At 36.9% G+C, this 26,533-nt stretch overlaps 1 protein-coding gene across 3 annotated transcripts in view; it reads left to right on the top strand.

Annotated features, from left to right (window-relative positions):
* Positions 1–20,544, top strand: part of PFI (tubulin folding cofactor E / Pfifferling (PFI)) — a 30,823-nt gene extending 10,279 nt beyond the window's left edge. Inside the window, exons 3-15 of one of the 3 annotated variants that reach the window (XM_086440666.1) lie at positions 52–98; positions 5,764–5,910; positions 5,999–6,073; positions 7,961–8,070; positions 8,226–8,302; positions 8,393–8,454; positions 11,451–11,558; positions 11,645–11,679; positions 13,188–13,253; positions 18,424–18,515; positions 18,611–18,687; positions 18,833–18,910; positions 20,287–20,544. In XM_086440666.1, coding sequence (XP_086296792.1) covers positions 52–98; positions 5,764–5,910; positions 5,999–6,073; positions 7,961–8,070; positions 8,226–8,302; positions 8,393–8,454; positions 11,451–11,558; positions 11,645–11,679; positions 13,188–13,253; positions 18,424–18,515; positions 18,611–18,687; positions 18,833–18,910; positions 20,287–20,385 — 1,073 coding nt within the window. In that variant the 3' untranslated portion in view covers positions 20,386–20,544. Of the gene's footprint in view, positions 1–51; positions 99–5,763; positions 5,911–5,998; positions 6,074–7,960; positions 8,071–8,159; positions 8,303–8,392; positions 8,455–11,450; positions 11,559–11,644; positions 11,680–13,187; positions 13,254–18,423; positions 18,516–18,610; positions 18,688–18,832; positions 18,911–20,286 lie in introns of all 3 variants that reach the window. The other 2 variants (XM_086440665.1, XM_086440667.1) reach the window with 2 other exon arrangements.
* The last annotated feature ends 5,989 nt before the right edge of the window (positions 20,545–26,533 follow it).

Here is a 26,533-nt window from a genome sequence, read left to right as displayed (position 1 = left end):
TTTAAAAGACATTCATTGCTGTGATTAATTCTTTGCTATGTTTTATTGCAGACCTGAAGGAGCTTGATTTAACTGGGAATTTGCTTTCAGAATGGGAAGTAAGTTTTGTATAGGGATATTATTGATCATCTCATATCCATCTAAGGGTTGTGTGTTACTAGTATGCTTAGTTATATCAAATTGGAATTGCATTTGTTAAATAGTGTATGATTTTTGTTTTCCATTTAGCTGTGCCACCTTATTTTCTACAATGCAAATTGCCTTACGGGGCATTATTATCTAAAGAAAAAAAGTTAACTATTCTAGCATGCCCCCTGCTATTTGACTAATATGTGCTTGCTAAAAACTACTGTTTTTCTAGATTCTTTAGTTCAAGGAAAGGTGAGTTAGGCATTAGGAGAATCAAGCTGACAAATTAGGCTTTCCTTGCAAATGGCTTTGGAAGTTTCAGGAAGAGCAGTCAAATCCTTTAGAAACATTATGTATAGAAAGTTGGGAGGATAGATTTGGTAGGGGGATGGTATTAGCAGTAGACATTTTTATGGTGTGGAGTTTGGAGAGGTATCTAGATAGGGGTGAGATGTGTTCAGTAAATTTGCTAGGTTTTGGGGGGACTATGAGGTGGAGAATCCCTTTTGTCTTTTCAGTTCCCGAGTATGTTACTACCTATCAAATAAGAAAAAACAGCCCATTCAAAATTTTATGGTTGGGTTGAGGGATGATATCTTGGAACGTTGGTCTTAAAAGAAACTTGAATGCTTGAGGAGTTACCAACTGCTTGATCACATTGCATCCAGCCCCATAACCTTTGGAAATGAAACTTTCTTGGTAAAATCTTTCTATAACATATTAAATCCTACAATTGCTTTTTTTCTTTCCTAGGATCCTGTATCTACAGCTTTAGGTAAAAATTCTAAAAATGACCACCTCATTGGCCTCTTGAAATATTCTGGCTGCTTTTATTTTATATGCAAAGAAAGTCTGAAGTCCTATTTATTCATTGCTTTGTGGCCTCAAAGGTCTAATCTTGTTTTTCTCTCCCTTTAAAATGTTCTGGATGTAATTGCAGACTCCCTACTTCCTTATCAAGAGATGCGGTTCACAAATACTAAATCAAGACATAATTGAACACTCAAACAGAACAAAGTACTTGATGTGATTCATCCTGAGCACCACATTACTGACTCCACTTGTAGCATCTTAATCTTCAATGGCTTGCTTCTGAACTACAAAAACACCTCTTTCAAAGTCATTGATAGTAAGCCAAAATATTATCTTCCTACTCTCTTAACGTATGCTAGCTACTGTTACTTTTCCTGTTATTCTTTCAGAAAATGATAGAGATTGTGAATGTATATACGTTTGCAAATATTTTCTATTAATAACATCTGATTGGGGCCTGTTTAAGCCCAAGCTTTCCCTCCAAAAGAAAAAATAAACTGGGGTTGGTTACGTGAATCATGTTCCTCACTCCAATCAATCCAAAACCATATTATTTGTTAAAACATGGGCCTGCCCTCATTTTAGAGCCTTAATATGCAGTCTTTTGCCCCTTCTCTGGTGCTGTTATGCAGGCATGATATATATATATATATATATATATATATATATATATATATATATATATATATATATATATTTGTTACTAGTACTGAATTTGGAAGTCATTTCATACTTTTAACAGGAAGTGTCATGTGTCAGAAAGTGCAAAGTCATTACTAATTAATCATTTCACATTCGCTACCTGAAGAGCTTTCTCTTTCATATTAGGGCTTTTTTTGGTAGGTTATTATATTAGGTTCATATGGGACCAATGTTGTTAAATAGCCTATGCGACCAGCATAGGCTTTGCGCATATGCGGTTGCATATTGGTCAGCATTTTAATTTTTTTTTTGAAAAATCAGAAAAAATAAATAAATCCAGAAAAAAATCATAAAAAATGTCAATAAATTATGTAAGACTCATAAACATGTATATACTATAAAAAATCAAGAAAACTTTATGAAATTTAAATAAAAAACCTCAAATCTTTATTAAAATTGTAAGTTAAAAATTACAAATTACAAAGCATAGTCTTTAATAAATCTGATTTGCATCATGTTCCACACAACATCCCTAATCCATTGGGAACAACATCTGGATTAGGACCGCCCCCTTTGCTATCATCACTTCTATTCCCATTATCATCTTGGTCACCTTCTTCCACATTCATCTTTTCCTCTTTTGTTTCTTCATCATCTGTTCTCACTAACATCTCATTAACTCCCAATGGTTCTTCAGCTTCATCTTTATCCTCTTCCTCTTATATCTCGTCTTCATCTTGTAATCTTGAGCGTCCTCCCCTTCTTTGGCTTGAGCTTTCTCTAGGTGCCGGTGCAAAAGTTGTTTGCTCAACTTGGTCCCAAGTTAAGTCTTCTCCTTCAAACACCAGCTCTTCTCGTGCATCGGTGAGCCACGGATGATCTCCACTCAAGTCTTAATAAAAAAAGTAGGTTCATAAAATCCTGGATTCTCCTTCTTTTACTTGAATCTTTCATGCAGTTTTTGATTGTATTGCACGAAGATCAAATCATTGAGCTTCTTCTGCTCAAGTCTATTTCTCTTCTTTATATGAATCTGTTCAATGCATAATAAATTTTAACTTAAGTTAGTAACTAGTAAATAGTAGCTACGAACTACTAACTAACAACAAGTAACAAGTTAAGTTATTAATTTGTTATATCATCTCAAATGTGCTCCAATTACGTTCACATCTTGATGCTGAACATGTTAGGTCAAGTATTCTAATAGCCAATCTCTTCAAGGTTGGATCTTTTGTGATTGGATCAACTCCATAAGCTGATCACCAATTGGTTGTCTTTAATTATAAGTTATAAGTATTTTAATTTTAAAATACAAAGAACAAACAAAGACAAAATATGTATTTATTTTTTTCTAATTATTTATACATACTTGGAATCGTCATAGTTCTATGTCTCCTTACAATCTCTCTTTTAAAAATTCCTTCACAGTTCTTGTATCGAGCTATCTGCGACGAGATCCTATCTTGTTCTTCCTACATTAGAATCATTTTTTTCAAGACATGAAGGATTCCAACCATATGCGTTGAATCCGACTCATCACGATTGGCGGATTGGAAGCATACAACTAGATTAAGGATGTAGGCAGCTGAATATAAGGCAAATGACATTTGGCTACCCCATCTCTTATTTATAATATCAACTATTTTATTATAATTTCTTTCTCTATATTGATTATTTTTCTTAATTTTGTCAATTATTTTTTCCATAGTCATAGTCATCGCCATCTACCAATCTAAGCACAATAATTAAAGACATGGAATCAGTGTTTTAACTACACCTGCCCAAAAATTTTGGGACAAGATAATTTGGACAACCAATTTGCCTTCGGGTTTTTTAAACCAAGGTTCATTGTTCCAATTAGCTGACACTACAAAACTTCAAAGTTTTGCCTTTTCCCATGAAGGCTTTGTAGTGTCAGAAAGGTAGTAGTAAAACGTGTTATTGTAGGTCTAAGTAAATTACCATTTATATGAGCATGCATTCTTTGTCAAAGTAAAACATGTTTATACATAAAAACAACTACTTTCTACCTTTAACTGCAATACGTATATGTAATTTACCTAGATCTTCTAATATGAGAGCTATGCAATGTGCCGCACATGGTGGCCAATATAAGTGAGGCCTCTTAGCCATTAAGAGGCGGTCGGTGGCGGCATTGTCCATTACAACTTGGACAACATGTTCATTACCAATTTCATCAATTGTTTTGTCTAACAATTGAAATAAATACTCAATCGTATGAGAATGGGCCGAAGCATTCACAGATTTAAGGAACATTGTTCCTGTAGGACAGTTAACGAAAATGTTAATTATAATTATCGTTCGACCGGTTCTATTTGTCCATCTGTCAGTCATTAGAGTACATCCATAGGTTTTCCAAGATTCTCGATATTTAGTAATTAAACCTTGGGTAAACTCTATCTCCTTTCTTAGACATGGTTATTGTATTTCATGGTATGAAGGTAGTTTGAGGCCAAGTCCAAATTGACCAATCGCCTCCACCATTACTTTGAAGCTTTTTAGTTTAACAGTGTTGAAAGCAATACCGGCTTGGTATAACCATTTAACTATGTATTGACTGGTAGTTTTCCTATCTTTAGTACTATATTCTATGGTTGTTTGAACAAGACCTTTACCTTTTGCTCTTTGATTGATCACGTCCTCTGGATGTAGTCTACACCACTTATCAAGTGGACCACGTGCTCGAGCTCTTTTAGTAGCTCTTCATGGGGGAGGAACCGGTGGTCGATTGCATCTCGTCAATGTAGGAGTATCATATGTGACGATGTCATCGTCGTCCTCATCAATCCCACTACCTTCAATTTAACTTTCTAAGTTCATTGCATCAACTTGTTTTTTCTTAGAATTTTTATCCATGTATTCCATGATCTCTCTTCGGATCTTGGGTGTAACCTTGTAACATGTCCTTGCATTTGATCCCGACATAAGCACGAGAGATGTTGTTTGTGGTGTGTAATGCCACCGTGGCTTATGCAGTCGCATAACTCACACAAAACTTGGCTTTTTTTTTTGCACTTCGATAATGCCCGTATTCCAACCGGGATCATTAGACTTTGGCCTTAGGGAAGAGTTGGCCAACGAGGAAGACATGATGGTGGTATAAGTGATAGTGAATGTGTAGGGAAATATGTAATGTTCTTCTAAATTCTAATGTGTTAATGTGTGAATGTGACTTTGTTCTAATTTAAAACTATGTTCTAACTTCAAAGTTCAAAGCTCTAGGTAATCAAAATGTGGGTCAAAGTATGTTTTAAATTCTATTTCTAATCTAACTTCTAAGTTCTACTTCTAATTTACAACGAGTTAATAAACTAACAAAGTAAGTAACAATAACAAATTAACACAAAAAATATATATAAATATCTCAAGTCAAGAGTGGAGAGTTGAGATTGATAAGATGAGATTTGATTTTGGAATGAAAAATAAAGATGGTGGTGAGTTGACTTGAGAGTTGAGACTTGAGAAGATGATGATATTTAATTGTCAATTGCTTTGAATGCTTGATGAATTGATGATGTACTAAATCTTTATCTTGAGTCTTGATTTCTTGTAATGCTGTACAACTTGTACTTGTTGTATTCTTGTTTCTTAAATCTTGAGTCCTGATCTTGATTCTTCAGCGCTTGAGTTGAAGGCTTGAAGCTTGAATGCTTGATGATGAATCTTGAGTCTTGATCTTGAGACTTGAGAGTTGAGAGTCTTGATTCTTGAATCAATTCAAGACTCTTAGTCTTGATCTTGAATTTTAGAGATGGTAGTAGAGTGTGGATTGGAGACTAGAGAGTATTAGAGAGTAGATAATATGTTGTAGTAGAAGTATTGTTGGGGGGGGGGGAAGTAGAGTTTAAAACAAAAAAACCGTTGGATGTAATGCCATCGCACAAAAAAGTATGCCATCACATACTGAACAAATAGCATATTTTCACATATGTGAGTGTGGCATATGCAAAAATATGCTTGGAAATCGCATATGCAATGGTATATGCCATATGCGAGCATTTGACAACACTATGTGGGACCAAGATGTTGAGTGGAACATGTATTAGTATTTTTGAAACTGCTTTGGAATATATTTATATTGGGTGTTTTTTAACTGCTTTGCTAGCGTGTATTTCCGCAAACCATTTTTAGTTATTTGAGACTAGTGTTTTCTGCTAGGATGTCAGTACCATCTGTGAAGAACTGGCATATCTTGAAGTTCTCGATCTAACTAACAATACTATGGCTCATGACATACCTCATCTACCATCACTGAAAAACATCCATGTTTTGGTTCTCAATAATTGTGGCATAATGTGGACGCAGGTACTCCTTTGTATTTTTAATTTTGCATTTCTTCTGAATTATTTTTTGTTGTTATTTATTTTTAATTGTCGAATATTGGTTTGGACAGATTGAAATACTCAAGCAATCTCTTCCAGCAGTTGAAGAACTTCACTTAATGGGAAATAAATTGAGGACAATAATGGTTTGCCTCACCTTCCCTTTGTCAACCCTTTTTAAAATCCCACATATTCATTCCACTTTTCTTGCTAAAGAAAATATTTGAATAAATTGAAGAACATGTTCAATATTTTTAGTAAACACCCAATTGATGTTGCATGACGACTAATGCAAAGCATATTGGACTTGGTACCCTTAAACATCAACTTTTTTTATCAGTAACCTTAAACATCAACTGTTTTTCTTGTTTTCTTAGTGTACATGATGCCAAACCTAGGATATTGATATTGGATCATACTCAGGGTCTCATTTTTTATCTCTTATCAATTCTATCTCAATATCATGATCTGTCTTTATGATATCAAGAATTTGAGTCTCTTAGTGCTCAAGAATCTATATCACTAGGGAACATATTGCAGAACATGTTGAGTGGCTAGAACGTTGAAAGGGCGGAAGTCGAGGCACAAATCCCATGAAAATAGGTGTGAGAGCCCATCTGCAGTTGCACATCTCTGGGTTATTAATTGGTTTAGGAGTATTTCTGTCCTTTTTTTTTTTTCTTAAATATTGGGTTTGGGTATAAGTTTAGATTGAATTAATAACTGTGAGTGGTTAGGATTACTGATTAAGAGAGAAGATTAATAAGTAATAGTAGAAAGACGTAATAATTTGGTCTCCATAGATCACTTACAAGGAAAAAAGAAAAGAATTAGAAAAAGAATGAAGATAATTTTCTCTGTTCATTTTTTATTATTGTTCTAGCCATTGTCACCAAAGTCTCCGACTTACTGAAAAAGCCACTATTAAATCATGACTGGTTTCTTTACCAATTTAATCACGATTTAAATGCAACATTTTAATTAGGGCTTAAAACGGGTCGGGTTCGGGCCGGATATGGGTCTACTCATATCCATGTCCGGATTTTTATTTGGGGCCAAATCTGGATCCGATCCGACCGAATTAATTGATTAAGGTTGGTCGGGTTGGATAATTTCAAACCATTTCAAAGTAATTTATTAAAAAATGTGGCTTAAATGTGATTTGAACTCAAGACCTCTCCCCTTTTGAAAAGAAGCTTTGACCACTACACCTAATACTCATTTGTGATGAATGATAGACTATCATTCGGATATAGGTGGATATAGGGATGGATCCGTATTCATCTCAGGTCAAGGGACATCAACCCATATCCGACTCATATTTTAATTCGGATATACTTGAAGGAACCAAACCCTCTAAAAATCAGATTCGGATCACTCAGATTTTTGATAAAATCCGACCCATTTTAAGCCCTATTTTTAATGAGACGGCTTTTACGAGCTTGGCGATTAAATCACAAATTTCACAATTAAATCACAAATTTTGCAATTAAATCAGGAAAAATGAAATATGACATTGATGCACTAGTAAGAGAATATGAGCTTGATGAATATGATGGTGACCATATTACCAATAAAACATAAGATAATAATGATGTAAATGAGGATGCCATTGATTTTGATGTTTTTGACTGGTTGATGAATCCTAACTCGGACTTATCATTGTTATCTCTTTTTATATTTTGAGTTATATAAATCTTGGCTATATTGTAGACTTATGGTAACTAGTTATGCATGCATGGATGAAATCGATTACACAGCCCTAACCTAACCCTAACTTTATTATTATTTTCTTATTTTTTCCCAATGTTATCTTATTTTTTGACTTTTTCCTTTTGCTGACTTATTCCAGAACTCCAACTTGGTGACTATGGTTCTAGCTATGAATTATTGGATGTTTTATTAGGCAACTTAGCTTCAAATTCTAAAGCATAACCAGTGAACTATTATACATTTTGTTGCAACATAGCTTCGTATTCTTAATCACCATACTGTATGCATGACTAGTCAGAAGCTTCTATTCTTTTCTGCAGCCTTCATGCTCCGATTATGTTCAAGGATTTGATTCTCTACGGATTTTAAATTTGGAAGATAATTGCTTGGCTTCTTGGGATGAAATTTGGAAGCTTTCTCAGCTAAGAAGGTATTTTAAAGATAATGTGATCTTTACTAACTCTTACTTCAGAGTTGCCTGTAAAATGGGAACTATTATAACATGGTTCTTGTATCCAGTTTGGAGCAGCTTCATTTGAACAAGAACAGTTTGAACCACATCTTTTACCCTGATTATGATCCCAGGCATGATTCAGTGAATGGTTCTGAACTGCAAGAAAAATGCTTTAAGCCTTTCAAGAATTTGTGTTGCCTTCTTCTAGGTAAAATATATAACATTGATTGGTAAATCGCTTACTTGGTTTTGGTTATCTTACAATTCGTTATTGTTTTTAATTTATAAAATGCTTCAGGGAGTAATAAGATTGCAGATCTGGTATCCATAAATTCCCTCAATTATTTCCCTAAATTGACGGTGAGCATATTTAACTTGGTCATTGAATTGTTAAAAAAAATTTGATCTTATAGTATTCATTTTTAGCATCTAGCCGCAAAATGTGATTGTAGATAGTTCTTCATCATCATTGAAGCCTTATCCCAATCAGAGATGGTTAATCATTTACATATTTTGTAATTCCAAGGGAACTCTCCTTGACCTCCTAGTCTTGCTGTAGTTCTCTTTCTTTATTAAAAAAAAGTCACAAAATGCTTAATGTTACTTGTATTGAAGCCTCTCTGTTATTTGATTATTTGCTGGCCATTATTATGTGGCTAGTACATTGTAGTCTTTGTTGCTGATTGGAACATGTCCACACACGTATATTTTTGTTTTGACAAGTAAAGATGACCATTTAATACCAAAAAATACGATTGGATTACTGAATCTTTCTAGTGAAACTGCAGCGGAGAAGAATTTCCTAGTGTCAATCTCCTTTCGAATTTCCACATTTTCAGATCCCACATGGTTTTGGATTGAGATGAGGTACCCATGGGTAAGCCAAAGTTGTAGGTGAACAAGTTTACGGTGCTACGCTCAAGGGTACTTTCAATCTCATAAAAAGTCAGCAACATTCCCCAATCCATATCTCACTTGAGGTTAATGTGGGAGTGCTGAAAAGCATGTCGAGATACATTTTTAAGCAAGGTTTAAAATCTCGTTTCAATGTAATTTTTCAATTAGGAAAAAAGCCAAAAGTCTTCCAAGACATTGCAAAACATTCCTGAAACATTCAATATTTTGGATTCATAGTTTCATTCCTATCTTGACCAAAACAACAATGTTTTAGTAATGACATGAAACTTTGAACCATGTTTTTGAGTGCGTGTTTTGACGAGAAGAGGCTAAGCACAAAGAGATGGTGTTGTCTGCAAATCGTAAATGTGATATCAAATGACCATTGCCCCCTAAATAGAAGCCCTATATCATCCCCTACTATTTGTCTTGATGTTTAACTTGGGACTTCCACCGCCGCAATTGAACAAAAAATGAGGGGGAACTGTTGACAACCATTTACTTCAAAAGACCGATCTGATGGGGAGGCGCAACTATGAATATAAGAGAGTCACAGGTCGAATTGGAGTGTGACACCCGAATTCAAGTGACACTCAAGAGCGGAGGTGGATAACACAATACTCAACACTCCCCCTTACCCATAAGGGTGGAAAATTCCATCGAGGAGACTTGAACCATTGACCTATTCACCTAGCGCTCTAATACCCTGTTGACAACCATTTACCCCAAAAGACTGATCTGATGGGGAACGCGCAATTATGAACATAAGAGAGTCATGGGTCGAATTGGGGCACGATATGTGAGCAAGTGACACTCGAGAGCGGAGGCGGATAACACAACATTCAACAGGAACAAAGGGTCCCCTTACCCAAGGCCTCTAGAACAATGAAAGCAAATAGTTGAGACGAATTGAAGAGTAGCCGAGGAAATGCAACACCTCGTCCATTCTTTTTGTAACACTTTTTTTGCCTTAAAACTCTTTCTTCACTCAAACTATTTCATTCCGAAGTTGACTTTCCATACTGAGTTCCCGACACTTAAGATCAAAGAAAGTGCCATCTAAAAGACAGTCCAAATCCATGAATCAACAGTTCAACACTACATGGTTCTAACGAAGGCCTCTAGAACCATGAAAGTGGTGACAAACCATTTACCCCAAAAGACCGATTTGATAGGGAAGGCACAACTATGAATATAAGAGGATGATAGGTCAAATTGAGGCACAATACGTGAGCACGTGACACCCGGTAGCGGAGGTGGGTAATACAACACTCCCCCTCAACCATAAGGGTGGAAAATTCCTTCGAGGAGACTCGAACCCATGATCTATACGAACTTAGCGCTCTGATACCATGTTGACAAACCATTTTCACCTAAAGACCGATTTGATGGGGAAGGCGCAACTGTGAATATAAGAGGGAAACAGGTTGAATTGGGGCACAATACGTAAGTACGTGACACCCGGGAGCAGAGGTGGATAACGCAACTCTCAACAGAAAGTAAATTGTTAGAGAATTGAAAAGTAGCCAAGGAAATGCAACAGCCTATCCATTTTTTTTTCAAACACTCTTTTTGCCTTAGAACTCTGTTTTCACTTGACCAATTTCATCCCAAAGTCGACTTTCCTTCTAAGCCTTAGATTCTTAGGATCAAAGAAAATGTTATCTAGATGAAGGTCAAATCCATGAATCAACAGTTCAACACAACTTGTTCCTAACCAAGGTTTACAATCTTGTCTCGAGTTAATATCTCAGTCTAGAGAAAAAAATCGAAATTTTCTCGACCGTGACAATGTGAGACAGTCTGAAACGTTCTCAAAACACTCAAGATTTCGGGGTCAATATTTTATTTTGGTCTTGGCCAAAACAGGCAAGTCTTGGCTGAAACATTATGAAATGGTATGAAACTTTGAACCATGGTTTTAACTGAAAATCCAACCCAATATTAGCACCCCAAAATACAGTACTTTTATTTGTCTCAAGAGATTATAGAGCAAAGGTTTTTTTCTTTCAGTTCTAGAGCTACAATTCGATAGTGCAAGGAAATTTTATAACTAGAATAAAAACAAATGAGAAGGCTAACCATAATGACTTGAACCTCAATATTCATTAGGTTGGGAGGTCAAAATATCATAGGTAGAATTGCCATAAATAATCAAAGCACAATCATTAGACAAATCGGAGGGGTTTGCAGTTCAAAGTTTCGTTCCATTTTGGAATGTTTCGGTCCGAGAGTGGAACGAAACACTGATCTCAAAACATTCAATGTTTAGACTGTCTCATAATGTTTCAGTTGAAACCTGTCTCAGTTTTTCTCCTGACAAGCACTGCCTTGAGAAATTGGTTAGGGTTTTGTGAGACTTAGCTCTTGTGGAACTTCAATATGTTGCCATTGAAATTGTATAATATCCTACTAAAGCCACCTTTGCTGATTGGTCTACTTATTGAATTTATGTGAAGGACATTAGGCTTTCTGAGAATCCGATAGCTGATCCAGGAAAAGGTGGTATACCTAGATTTGTTCTGATTGCATGTCTAGCGAAAGTTGAAATACTAAATGGAAGTGAGGTAGAGACCAAATTTTTTTCACAATTGTTTTTCAATGCTGTTTTCTGAGGTTTTAGTGATCTGACACACCCTCATACGTCTTTTAGGTAAGCCTTCGTGAACGGAAAGAATCAGAAATCCGGTATGTATTTTCCTTCTCTACAAATCCATACATTTTCCACTTTCTCTTTCACTAAGGCATTCATTAAATCAATCTTACTCTTGCAATTGTTTGACCTTCATGGTTTTTTGGGTTAGAGCTAGCATTGTAATGCATTCAGTTTTGTTCTCAAGGGTTATCTTATTTGGATTGTTTTCTGATCAACATAGTTCTTTGGATTTTGTTCTTAAATCTTCTATTCATCTTTTTATTTGCTAAAACATGCATGTAAGCTAGCTAATTGATGTAGTTTTTTTACTACCTCTAAATCCAGCTAAACTCCTTATGGATGGACCATTATTTCGAAAGAAGATATGATGAAGGACCTATTTCATCTTGGTTGGATGTCTTGTAAGAGCAATTAATGTCATTTTAGGAGTAATAAGAATTTCTTAAGGGTGTTTTGGGGATCTTGAACTTTCTACTTACACATTTCATGAAAGGGTAACTATCAAATAAAAAGGGTGTTGTAAGAGTTTGTCAGTTGTCTTCTTTTGTGTTAGGTTGCCTTAAGCTTATTAGTGAACTACTCTCAAACTTTTGCCAATTTAAGAGTGATGTTAGACTCTTCTTATGGTGTGTTATGGGGCATCTTTCCCTTTGCTGTGTGTTGGGGAATTTGGAAGGAGCGTAATTGTCATGTTTTTGAAGGAAAGAGTGAATCGATGCAAGACTCGATCTTGTCAATAACAGGTCTTTTTATTCCTTTGGTGTAAAATTTTATGGAGTTTTGGGAAGGGGGGTTTCTTTGTGCATTTTGTGGGTAGATGGGATTGGGTGCGCTCCTTGTCAATGCCTTAAGTCCTTTTGTATCCTTTGTGTATCTTTAACCGGTCACCTCACCTCTATTTTAATGAAATTTTACTAATCAAAAAAATGGTTTTGAAGCCCGCAATGACAATCAAAGTTGTTAAGTTTCTGCTTCCTGCGTCTTGTTCTTGTTCATGTGCTTGTTATTGTTTTCCTATGGTTGTTACTAACATTCTTTCTATATTTTATGTATTGAAATGTGACCTCCACAAGATGTCACTTTAATCGGATGAATTATGTAAAAAAAAATACTTAAAGAATTACCAAAACACAAGTATAGTTCAATTGAGGTTTCTGGACAGTTCTAGCTATCAGATGTCTAATAGTGTTATATAAAATATACTTTTCTTTATATCAGAAACAATATTCTACAAGAATTTCTAGAAATTGATTGGAAAGGACGTGTTAGATACAATACTTGACCCTTTTAAAGGGAAAAAATCATTTTTATATTGTTGGTGCAATCAGAAAGCAGTACTACTCGATAGTCATGGTAGATGATTCGACTGAATTGCAGTTTTAGTTGTGTGGACAAGCAAATTGACTGTAGAGAAATTGAATTCACTTTATGTGGTATGGTATCTAGCTGCACAGTTAATGCAGATTTTTCTGTTTTTTTCAATTTTTATGTTGAGTATCACTTTATATGATATTACACCTAACTCACAAGCTATTTACAGGTACATCCGCTTTGTTATGACCAAAATGCAAGACAAGCCAGAGGAGATTAAGACGCTCCATCCAAGGTAATATTGAGAGTTGATGAGCAACGCATAATCCATTTTAGCTTAACCCTTGTGCTTCTGAACCAAATTTGATGGATTTTACTTTGTTCCTTTGCACTTGTAGGGAATATTAAGGAACCTTGATAAATTGTGTAGTGTTTACAATTTTTAGTATGTAAGAAGAATTTGACCAAGGCTGAGGCCAAGGCACATCAGATACTCTGCATGACACCCATGATTTTTAACACGGGGTTGGTGCAGCCGATTATTGATGCAACTAACTGGGGCCATCACTTGGCCTAATATGGGATTACAGATATTATGGAGGTTTGCTGAGTTTTTGTTGAAAGTTTTAGAAAATTTTAGATGCTTTAACATATCAGGGAAAGACATTAGTACATGGTTCTAATGGTTATTAGGTTGGGCTCCTATAAGGGGGTGAATGACTTAGGTGATGTAGATTAATCTTTTTGTCCGTATTGTTCACAATTGTCATCCCTAGTCATTATAGAGATCCCTAGGAGTCGTGAATCTCTTCTCCAATCTTTACTTTTCAACTTGGTATGAAAGCATAGAAGATCCAGAACACCTGGAATAAAAAAAAAAAAATAGCATTCTAGAATGCTGCAAATGACATTCTTGTGATGTGCACACACCTGTGGGTGGTGATCCAGTATTTATGGCTTCCATCTAGGAGTTCTACCACAAACAAGGTGGATATATTGATCCAATTAAATGAAAATACAGCTAGTCACACAGAAACGAAAATAAATAAACATGGACTATGTTGTTGCTATTGTCTAATCAAGTCTGTCCTCTCTGTTGAAGATTTGTTAAGTAGGACCCATTGGTGCAAATGTGCCATATGCCTTTGGTAACACCATCCTTATGGTCTACTACATATGTTGCTTCAAATTTCTCGTATTATAAATTGCAATTAATATGTGCTTGCCATTAATGTACTATATTATTATTATTTTGAAAAGGTAATAGAAAGAAGTTGTTGGTTGAGGAGATGTCGAAATGGATCCTAAACTATATTTTGGACATTGGGGTGGCAAAATTTGACAAGCTAAGTGGGGGAGAGATTCTGACTAAGTTCATTTTGGGCAATAAGAGGGAGTTTGGTATGTTTTTACGAAAAGAAGAAAGAGTGGGGATTAGTGGTGTGTTTGAGTCAAGTTGCTCTCAGTCTGAGGCAATTATGGATTTAGCTTGTGCTATGAATGAGAATTTCCTATTGAACCATAGCCTAAGAGGGAAAGAAATCTTTTTTCCTTGTACTTATTTTCAGGAGAGGTTGAAGAACCGCTGAAGAAGAAGAGAGGAAGAGGTAAAAGATTGAAGGAGGTGGAAAATCTGAAAAAAGACGTGAATGATTTTCCGTTAAAATCAGGAGGAAGCAGGAGAAGAATTAGGGGTCATTCGTTACCCGATTTTAGTTGAACTTCTTTCTTGGAATGTTAGGGGGTTGGGTAGCAAGCGCAAAAGAGCTTTGGTGAAGCAAGGAGTCAATTACCATACCCCATGTATTGCTGTTGCAAGAGTCTAAGCTGGAGTCTGTTAGCAATGCAGATGTTTCTGTTGTGTGGCGTGGGTCTTCAGTGAGTTGGTTGGCTTTTCCAGAGATAGGTTCTGATGGAGGGATATTAGTTTGTGGGAACCAGATTTGTTGCAGTTACGGACCACCTGATAGGGGCTTTCTCGGTGTCCATTTTTGTAATTACGTCAGATCTTGCGAGTCTTGGGTGCTCTCTGGAGTATACGGCCCAATTAAGGTGTGGAAACATGATCCGTTTTGGAGTGAGTTAGAGAATGTAGCGTATTATTGGGACATGCAGTGGTGTGTGGGAGGAGATTTCAATGCCATTTGTTTTGCTCATGAGAGAAAAGGGGGTCGTATTTGCATCTCAAGTTTGAGGAAGTTCGCCAAGTTTGTTAATGGAAATGAATTAGTTGATCTTCCTATGGGGGTGGTAGTTTCACTTAGACTAATAATCAGGATTCTCTGACTTTGTCCAGGTTAGATAGATTCCTTGTGAACACTTCGTGGGAAGATCTGTTTGGTTCTATGTTCCAATTGGTTGCCTTAAGACCGATGTCGGACCATTCTCCTATCTTACTTGAGACCGGAATTAATTTTAGTCTCCAGCTTCCCTTCAGTTTCAAAAATATGTGGTTAAAGCACGAGGGTTTTCTTGAGCTTGTTAGATCTTGGTGGACTTCTTTCAAGATTGTTGGTAGGCCCAGTATGATTTTTAGAAAGAAGTTGAAAGAGAAATTGAAAGTGTGGAATCAAGAGTGTTTCAGAAGAGTTGATGTTAGGAAGAAAGCTTTGTTGGAGGATATCAATGCTCTAGATAGGGAGGAAGAGGAGTTGGGGGTGCTTGAAGATGAGAAAAAAAAGTCTCGTCTAAATTTGAAAGTCAAGTTTCAAAGAACGGCCTTGTTGGAAGAAATCAGTTGGAAATAATTTTTTTTTTTTTTTTTTGAAAAGTAGTTGGAAATAAAAATTGCAGGTGAGGTGGTTAAAAGAAAGAGATAATGATTCTTTAAGTTTTTTCATCAAGTTGCTATTTCCCATAAAAAAGGAAATTCCATTGGGAAAATCTTGGTGGATGATAGAGTGCTTGAGGATGAAGAGAGCATCAGGGATTCGATTGTGGATTTCTACCAAAATCTCTACTCGGAGGAGTTTGAGGAGATACCCTTGTTAGATAATCTGGGTTTTGAGTCTATTCCTTCGAATGATATAGATTGGTTAGAGAAACCGATAAGTGAAGATGAGATTTTTTCCGCAATTAATAGTATGAGTAGTGATAAAGCGCCAAACCCTGATGGATTTTACAATGGTTTTTTATAAGTGTTGTTGGGAGGTTGTGAAGGGAGATTTGTTGTTAGTCATAAGTGACTTTTTCGAGGAAGGTTTTTTGGATCATGGGTCTAATACAACATTTATAACTCTGTTTCTCAAGAAAGAGGGAGCGGAAGAGTTGAGGGATTTTAAGCCCATTAGTCTAATAACGTCAGCTTACAAGATTTTAGCCAAAGTCCTTGATTTGAGACTGAAAACGATTATCCCTAAAATTATTGGCAAGGAACAAGGTGCGTTCATTAAAGATAGGCAAATTTTAGATGGTATCTTGGTGGCTAATGAATATTGATTCCAAGAAAAGATCGGGCAAGGCGGGTTTGGTTTGTAAAGTGAACATTGAAAAGGCTTTTGGTCATGTAAATTGGAACTTTCTTTGGATGAGGAAGTGTGTATCCACAACTTCTTTATCTATTTTAGTGAACGGTAGTCTAGCTGGTTATTTCAAAAGCTTTAGAGGTTTAAGATAGGGTGATCCTCTTTCTCCTTTCATATTTAATCTAGTAGTTGAAACTTTGGGGAGGATGTTTGTTCGTACCACTTCGTTGGGTGCACTGTTCGATTTTGGCGTTTCTGAGTTGGGCCCGAAAGTCTCTCACCTTCAGTTTGCCGATGACACTAGTCTTTCTGGATGTTACGATTAGCCAGGTGTGTATCCTTAAGGGCGTTTTATGTTGGTTCGAGGTTGTATCAAGTTTGCCCATTAATTTGAGGAAGACAGATTTATGTAGTGGTTGAAGTTCCTGATATTGAGGCATGGCAGAATTCATGGAGTGTCAACTAAGTAACCTTCCTAGTTCCTATTTAGGCCTTCCTTTGGGTGTGGCATATGGTTCTGTGTCGGCTTGGGACGATCTAATAGAGAGAGTGAGGAAGTAGCTTGGATCGTGGGAAACTAAGTATTTGTTAGGGGGGGTTAACTTTGATTAGGAGCACTTTATCTAGCATTCCAAACCATTTCTTATCTTTGCTCTCTACGCCTAGGAAGATCGAATTGCATCTTGAGAGATTTCTTGTGGAACGACAATTTGGGTAACAGAAGATTTCATCTTGCTAATTGGAAGCTTGTTTGTAGGTCTAGGAGATTGCGTGGTCTCGGTATTAGAAGGTTCAGATCCATGAATAGAGCTTTGTTGGGGAAGTGGTATTGACGTTTCGGCATTGAAAGAGAGGAATTATGGCGGAAGATTATTGTGGCCAAGTTTGGGGAGGATCCTTTAGGTTGGTCTAGTATGCTGACTAGGCTTCCTTTTGGGTGTGGTGTGTGGAAAGGCATTGCAAAATTGGGAACGGTGTTGGGCGGGCATATTAGGTACAAAGTGGGTAGAGGTAATCTTATTCGTTTTTGGGAGGATAGTTGGTGTATCAAGACTCAACAAATTTTATTCATAGGTCTGTATGATTTATCCACAAGGAAAAGAATGTTTGCTTGGCCTCTTCTTTTCGGGTTCATAAGGAGATAGGAGAGTCTTGGGATCTTGGTCTCAGAAGGAGATTGAATGATTGGGAAATCGAGAATGTGATATCTCTATCTTAGAGATGTTAGCTTCTATGGGTCCTTTCTCTGGATAGGGAGGATAGCCGGATTTGGAAAGGTAGTAATGATGATCGTTTCTCTATCAAGTCGTTTTATGCCTTGCTTGAAGGTAATCAAGAGGTTTGTTTTCCTTCCTCAATCATTTAGAGGTCTATGGTGCCTTCAAAAGTGTCTTTTTTTCATGTGGTTGACGGTCTTAAATAAACTTCCTGCAATTGATCTCCTTAAGTGCAAAGGTTTCGTGTTGGTTAATTATTATTGTCTGTGCAAAGAGAACAGGGAGTCTGTAGGTCATTGCCTCATCCATTGCAATGTTTCTTTTAGTGTTTGGTCTTATTTTCTCTCCTTGTTTAATGTCTCATGATGTCATCGTTCCGTTGCTTCCCTATTGTTTGGTTGGAGGCACCCTTCCTTTTTTGGCAAAGCTAGGGTCATTTGGAATTTTTTACCTTTTGCCATCTGTTGGGGTTCGTGGAAAGAGAGGAACGTGTGCACGTTCGATGGGAAGGAAAACACTCTTCAAACAATAATTTTAAGTATTCTTTGGGTGGTGGTTTCATTGGTGCAAGCATTTCTTTGATTTTAGAGGTGTGTTCTTCGAAGACTTCATTTTTAGATGGGAGAATGTAACTAAGTGGTAGTTGCTTTTGCTTTGCTTGTTGTTTCCTTGAGGACTTCTTGTCCTCTTATTAATAAATTTTCACTTATCATAAAAATAAATATTATTGATACTTTACAGAAAAATGAACTCTTCTCTTGCTGCGTGATGAAACTCATTGCAGATTTTCTGAGCTTAAACAACAGCATGGAATTGAGGATGAGAAGCCATCAACTGGACTTGCTGGCCCTCAGAGAATGGCTTCCGGACTTCTTTGTATGGATCATAACTTTATCGAGATTTCCTTGGGTGGTGGTTGGGGGGGGGTTCATTGTGTCCATGTTCTGACAATATGCTTTTACTTTATGCAGCTGTCACTCTGAAATGCGTTGGAGCTTCCATTGGGGAAAAGCCACCTCTTACAAAGAAATTGCCAGCTACTACTACGGTGATATGCCTTACTAATTACCTGTATATACTTTCAAAAAAAAAAAAAAACTAATTACCAGTATATGCCTAGAACTCCCTTCCGATGAGTGGCTGGGTATGTATCACCAAAAGATTGCATCTAAATACCCTATAACATATGGTAGGTTGGCAAGCTAAAGATTCTGTGTGAGAGCTTCTTTAAGTTGAAGTCAATCAAGCCAAAACTGTTTCTTCAAGAAGAGGTACGTACTCTGTTACTATTGATAATAGAGAGTACCTGATAAGATGAGATCTGCTTACAAAAATCTAGAAAATTGGATCATAAATCATTGCAATTTAAACATGTACAAAATTGGTAAGGTTGCAAAGGAAATTGATCTAAGTTCATTAACAGTTTGGACAATTTCTTCTATTGGATTACTGATGTTGTGAAGAGTCTATTCGGCTTAGACTGTTGACACAAAGTGTTGGTTACTAATACATGTCCAATATGTTGTTCATACCACATTACCACTTAGCACACTATTTGACCAAATAACCCAATGAATGTTGTCTCACTCCTTAGTTGACCTATATATCAAAGATCTTCTCTAGAGGTTATTCTTAGCCATTCAATTTGAGAACTGTACATGATCAAACCATATCAATCATCTCTAAAGGGTTCCCCAACACACCATAAACGGAGTTAAAAGCTAAAGGGTTCTTTTGTGAGAGATTTCCCATCAATTTCATCTATATGTGTTAATTGCATGGCATTCTAGAAGCACATATCTGCTTTAATGGCCTTACTCTAAATTTGTGGATAATGAAATGGTCTCTCAGGGATATTTATTGGTGATCATTTCTCATAGCACATCATTTCTGTGTCCTACTCTTAGTCAAAGTTGCACTCCGAGGACCTCCAGAGCTCTAATTTAGCTTTTATCCTTTTTTTTAATTCTTATCAACTAACACTACATCGGAAAAATGAAATGCACCAAGTGCCTCCCACTTGAGCAGATGTTTTGTTTATGACTATAGTGAAAAAGACGCATATTCAATGGTGATCCATAATGTAAACCAATTGTAAATCAGAACTCATTTGTTTCATCACTGTTTTTTTTCACACTAATGTAATCCACCCAATCACTTGCTTCGCCTTACTAATGTAATCATATTTATTTAGGACTACTTTCTTTCTCAATACCCCTCCAGATTAACTCTCTAGGGATCCTCTCTTATATTTTATCTAATTTAATGGAAACCATGTGGAAATATTCCTCTTCTCCACAAATTGTCCCATTATTTATCCAAGTAAGAATACGGCCTCAATCTTGCTAATTTCTTTGCCAAATTGATTTCTGATATTATAGACCTTAGCACTTTCTACCGTAATTTCGTAGTATGACTCAAAAGTTTTATACCAAGCTACTCGTTGCAATTTCACACCTATACTGTTTTCTTATAAATAGGTGTCGTATTCCAGACCATTTTGGTCTCATGTAAGGCTATCAAGTTGGATGATTTGTGTTACCTGGCTTTCACTCCTTGTTAGAGGAGTGATTCTGTAGATTTTAGCAGAAATATAGGAATTGTCATTCTGTGCAATTAGTTATTCTGATATATTGATCTTTTGCAGGGTTCCCCATTGCCTCTGCTGCTCAATGATGAAATGGGTTCTCTAATGGACTTTGGAGTCAGCAATGAAGCAACCATTCTGGTTGACGAAGAGGGATAGACATCTTAAAGTAAAATGAATCGTCTTTCTTAGGTGTGCTCATAATCAAAGGAGCCTATATTAATTAGCAGGCATCTTTCGAGGACTTTTCCGTGTGTGTGTGCGTGTGCATTTAAGGAGAGAGAGAGAGGGGGGGGGGGGGGTGGTCGGGGGATAAAATATTAAAATGTTGGCTTTAGACATCATTCAAAAATTTGAAAAATGGTTTTAATATGTGATTCACACATTATTTGGTGATTGTTTTGAAAAGGAATTTAAACGACTTTGGGGTGATGTATGTATATATAAAGTTTAAATTGTGATATGGGAAGTTGAATTTTTTTTTTTATTTTAATAAGAGGGTATCCCTGTAGACAGGGTACTGGGCTTGTATCGGGGCAAATCCATAGACCATGGTCTTGTACGAGGACTAGTCATGGGCAAGTCTAATGTCCGCACATCACACGCACCAGGTAAATGAGGGTGTGCCCTTGCGGGTGGTCATGAGGAGTTAATGCTCGTATTGGGTATTGAACTCATGATGTTCGGGCATTAAACGCTTCTCCGTCCAAAATTGTTATTGAGCTAACCCCTTGGGGTTAAAGACTTTATGAATAGATTTTAATATGCAAAATATGTTAAATGCCTCTAGACCCATACATGTAGATGTATATATATATATATATATATAGGGAAATGTTCAGCAACAAACATTTTGGCAAAACATTTTTCAAAACATGGGTTAGAGGTTTTGGAATGGGCTGATTTTTGGTGAGGATGATCTCTACGGTGAGGAGATCATCATCACCAAAAATCAGCCCATTCCAAAACTTCTAACCCGGTGAGGAGATCATCCTCACCAAAAATCAGCCCATTCCAAAACTTCTAACCCCATTAAAAATGGTTTACAAAAAATGGACGGTCCACGATTTTTCAACTTGTAAACTGGGGCTAGAAGTTTTGAAATGGGCTGATTTTTGGTGAGGATGATCTCTACGGCGAGGAGATCATCATCACCAAAAATCAGCCCATTCCAAAACTTCTAACTCCATCAAAAATGGTTTACAAAAAATGGATGGTCCAGGATTTTTCAACTTGTAAACTGGGGCTATAAGTTTTGGAATGGGCTGATTTTTGGTGAGGATGATCTCCTCACCGTAGAGATCATCCTCACCAAAAATCAGCCCATTCCAAAACCTCTAACCCATGTTTTGAAAAATGTTTTGCCAAAATGTTTGTTGTTGAACGGGACCATATATATATATATATATATATGTGTGTATGGTTAAAACCTAGACAACATTCTAGACAAAGTTGTCTTATATGGTTAAAAAGTTTCGGAATGGACTGATATTTTGTGAGGATGATTTCTATAGTCAGTAGATCATCTTTAAAAAAATCAGTCAATTCTGAAACTTCTAAACCCATGAAAAGTGGTTAAAACTAATAGTAAAAATTGACAGTTCACGATTCATCTTATAAACTAGAGTTCGAGATGTTAGAATTGGCTGATTTTTTGTGAGGATGATTTTTTTCACCATAGAGATCATCCTCACAAAAAATCAGCTCATTCTGAAAATTGTAGCCCATGCAAGACAAAATTCTTTGTCTAGAATGTTGTCTCGGATTTTGTAAAAGAAAGCCACCCACATATAGATAGATACTTAGGAAAAACATCTCACTTGTTTAACTACTAAACCACATTAAAGTTCAAAAATGGGAAGCTTTGGTTCATCTTAATCATCAAAATTCAAAGTTTTGTAGTTAAATAAATCATATTTTTCCAATAATAGTAGTATTTGCGTCTTTTGTTATTGAACATGTATTCACATTTGCTAACACATTGTACCTCGAGTGGGTCATAAACAAAAGATAGGAAATTCAGAAGAATTGAATGTCACCAATTAGTTCAGACACTCAAATTGGATCAAACACTCCAAGACATGAAATTTATCATTTTAGATGCAAGGTACAATGTTCAAAATCAATTATCTTAGGCATTATGAAAAAAAAACATTACACTATGGATGTCAAAGAGGAGGATATGAAGATAACAAAGGGGCAAAGATTTTTTCCTTTAAAAAAAGTACTCTCTTTTAAGAGTTAGAATTGAATATCAACACTATAAGTGAAAGTTAGCTCAAGTACTTAATGTTGGAAATGAAATCTTTTGTCCAAAAAGTAGAGTTCCACTAGAGAAAGTTTAAGTTCGAATGGGATAGATCAGTCATCGTCAAAGAGACCTTACGAGGCAAAGTGATTAATCGATCTCGACCAGATTATGCGATATCTCATTTAAGGAGGCTTTTCTTTAGTAGGTGCATTTTTCTCCATGGGCAATAATCAACTTTCCAATTAAAGTGCGCATGGATAATGGAGGTCCAAAAATTAAAAATTGTAAACTATTTTATTTTAGATTCTTGTGGAGAAAGAAAAGAGCTGCACTGGAGTAACATTGAAATTAAATCGTTTGGGACATTGGTGTGCAAAGAACCATAAATACTTCTAGCTCGTATCTCGATGAAAAATATTTATGGTTCTAACAGACACATCCACTTCAGCAATGTATGAAATGATGATCAATCTTACTTCATCAACATTTTCTATTGGAATTGTTAATGTCGCACCTAGCAGCATGTATCCCAAGGTATACATGTGGCATTGCTTGGATGGGATTATATCAGTGAAAGGAGGGATATTCTTAAATGATGATTACGGAATCTTGATTAGATTAGTTTATTAATCGGATCCAGCAATTAAGCATAAATGGTAGAATATTAATCTAAGAACATGCAACTACATAAATCATGCAACAACAACACACGCACAAAATAGTAACGATTGGTTAAGGTCTTTGACACGTGACTAGTGTACACGCAGTAGTATACCAACTGCCGCCTAAACTACGATTGCAGTCGTACGGTTATGATTTTGTCTTCTTCCACAGTCGGACCCACCAGAATCGGAAGTCTCATCTTCCAAGGTTAGTTGCAAACTTGGAGATGACTCCTTGTAGGACGGTGAATGAAAGGTGCACCAGCCAAAAGAGAAAAAGCCCCCTCTTCATCTTCATCATTACTCTCTCTTATTTATAGCTTTCCTTTATCTCCTAGATGCAAATCAAGTGGCACTACTTGTCACACACCCCTTTTTCCTCTTTCTTTTATCCTCTATGATGCTCCTTCTTTCTTTGAGCTCGCTCTTTTCTTGTGGGCACACATTAGTTATTACAAGTGATATCAACAAGGAAGAACACAAGTTGCTTCACCAAAACCTTATTCTGATGTGGCACCTAGTCTTCATCCCATTCGCTAGGTCTCCTTGCCTTGTCGCCATTCACATTTAGTTCCCAACCTGCTAGTGGAGATGCACCTTTACTTCCTTAGTCCCCTTGACCGAAGGTCTCTCTCGAGTAGATAATATTGGCAGCATCTCAATTTGCGATCTTTTCGAGATGGGATAATGCTTTTCCTTTCTCTATGCCCCAACAAACACCTTGTGATACCAACCCTCCTTCACATGATCCATGCGTGCCCTTGTCTTGATTGTTTGGTTGGGTGTCTCCTTGCATCCCACATTCACATACTATTATGAAAGAAGTTAAAGAGAACCATAAGATGGCTATTGAACCCCCTCAACTACTCAGCTCTCAAGTATTTCGTGTTTATGTGTGAGGGTTATACATTACAACACCTAGAGTTAGGTATAACTCATCCTAGAATCACCCAAGAGCACCCATGTAAATCTATGTAAGGCTCACCTATGAAGTCATATTAATCCCGTGTCAGGGCATATCTATTAGCTTAATGGTATTTCTATAATAAAAGAGTACGACCGACATCTATTTTTAATATTTTCTTCTGAAAACCTAAGAAAGACTTAGCGTACTCTTTGTAGGAAGGGTGCCTTTAGTCCCAATCCCCGACCTACATCCACGTTGACTTTGAGCTCTCGCCCAAACTACGTGGCATCTCACGTATACTAGATCACCAGTTACTTGTAACATACCTTATTTACTTTTATAGCGTGTTATTCCGTGTAATTTGCATAATATATCAACAAAGTTACCTCCGATCTTTGCCTCATGTCGTCCCCGTTCTCTTGTATTGCTAGTAACATTTTATGTGTGTGTGAGCTATTTTTGACAGGCTTACTTGTGCGCTATCACCTCAAGCGTCGTACGACCTCGCTTCGAAAGAACACAACTGTGACACTATGTTAGATAAAGGTAGAATTTCGTGTAGAGTTGTTGAGAGTGATTGCCAAGATTCCCCTCCTTTGAACAGGTACATTTCCTCTATAATGGCTAAGAGTAGTGTTTGTGTTGAAGACCGTCTCAGTCGGCGTTGGGATTCTTCGAACTTTGGTAAAGCCCAAGAGGTCACAAGTTCTTGCTCATTGGTGATTCGATTGAGGACCCCGAAATGCTCAAACCCGATTATACCAATTTCTTGCCTTTAGAGAGAGGTTATACGATGCCTTTCCCTATCATTATCTTATCTCATTCCCACCCATCTGAACAATGGTTGAAATGGGTAGTGCATGTGATAAATGACGATCAATATGTCGTGAAGATGAAATCTGAAGGAGTTTTTTAGGCAGGCTTTATGTATTAGAATAAAAAAGGATTTGGTGGGCTTAGTGGTGTTGACGTCGAGATGGTGTAGTAGCACTAATACCTTCATGTGCTCATGGGGTGAAATCACTATCGCCTTGGAGGATGTATATCTTCTTTTGGGCTTGTCAGTAAGTAGCGATGTTCTGAAAGAAGGCCTTATTTTGTCTAATGAAGAACGCCATGTAGAAGAAGAGTTGGTGTTTGCCCAAGCAACCGCTAGAACCAATCCTTACCCCGACGCCAGCAAAAGGACGAAGAATGAACAATCTAAGCGTGCTAATATTGCAGGATGGGTCCGATATTTTTGGGGGACACCGAATGGTAGTGACTTCATCGAGGGTCGTGGAACAGATGCTCATTGCCGCCTTGTAGGTTGGATCACATATTGGCTCTCCAAGCATGTGATAGAATGTGAACCTCAAGAAAAGGTTTCAGAGTTTTAGTTTCCTTTAGCTATCAAGCTTGCACAAGGTCATCGTTTGCCCTTGGAGCCAATTTTCTTCGACGGTTTATACCGACAACTATCCCATCTTAAGGAAGACTTAAAACTTGCCAATGGTGTGTGCTTCGTTTAGATTTTCGTTAATACTAATTTTTTACAAATGTGGTTATGGGAATATTTCCCAAATTATGTTCCTCCTTCTGTCGTGCTTCCTTCAACAGCGCTGAAAGGGGGACTGTTACCAGATGGCTCAAAAGCTAAAATGGAATTCCCTTCAATCGCACCAAGAGCTTGGCGATGGTGTGGTTTAAGGACAACAAGGAACATGGCCTCCTTTTTAGATGTTATTGACGAGGTGAAATTTTGTCCTTACTTTGCTATACGTCATGGCATGGCCCAAGATATTACATTCACTAACCTATCGAATAAAAAGATACTTCTTGAAAACCAAAGCAAGATCCTAAAAGAGCATGGCGTTTTTTTTCTTTAGCATGTGCACTAGCTTCCTACCCTCCTTCTTGAGTGGGCGTTGGTCAGTCCAATACTATTTTCTTGACAGATGCGCTCGTCAAAACTCATTTGATCAAGGAATACTCGATTTTACTCCCAAACCTCCTTATTCAATAGAGGTCGTGGAACGCTATCACTTGTCGCACCAGGCAAGTTTCTTTTTAACTGAGCTTTGTACATTTCCTTTTTTTAAAGGTGGAAGGCCATGCTACGTTGCATCAAAGGCTCAAGAGTTTTAGAGAAGTACCACAAGCATGCTCAATAAATTTTTGGGCTCCTCACCTAAGTGTTTCACCATAAGACATTTGGAAGAATTGGCTACACTTCCACGTCTCAAAATATTGAGAGCCTTAAAAAAGAAAACTAAAACCTCAAACATCGAAGCCCCCAAACACCTTGCAATTGAACCAAACAAAAAGAGTAAGGTTTCCTTTAAAGCCTCAATTGCAATCCCTATACCTTCGACACCACGTCATTTTGACAAAAAATATGCTTGTGGCCGAGGTAATAGCATAAGCCCAAGGAAAGAACAACCTTTTCTTTTGACTAATAAGAGTAGAAAGTAGATGTTTACCAAGGTAGGGCCTTGTTGCTTTAGG

The sequence above is a fragment of the Akebia trifoliata genome, chromosome 4 (assembly GCF_017979445.1).
Source record: "Akebia trifoliata isolate Shusen 1 chromosome 4, ASM1797944v1, whole genome shotgun sequence".
In the NCBI taxonomy this organism is placed as follows: Eukaryota; Viridiplantae; Streptophyta; class Magnoliopsida; order Ranunculales; family Lardizabalaceae; genus Akebia; species Akebia trifoliata.
This window is presented reverse-complemented; position numbering and strand designations above follow the sequence as displayed.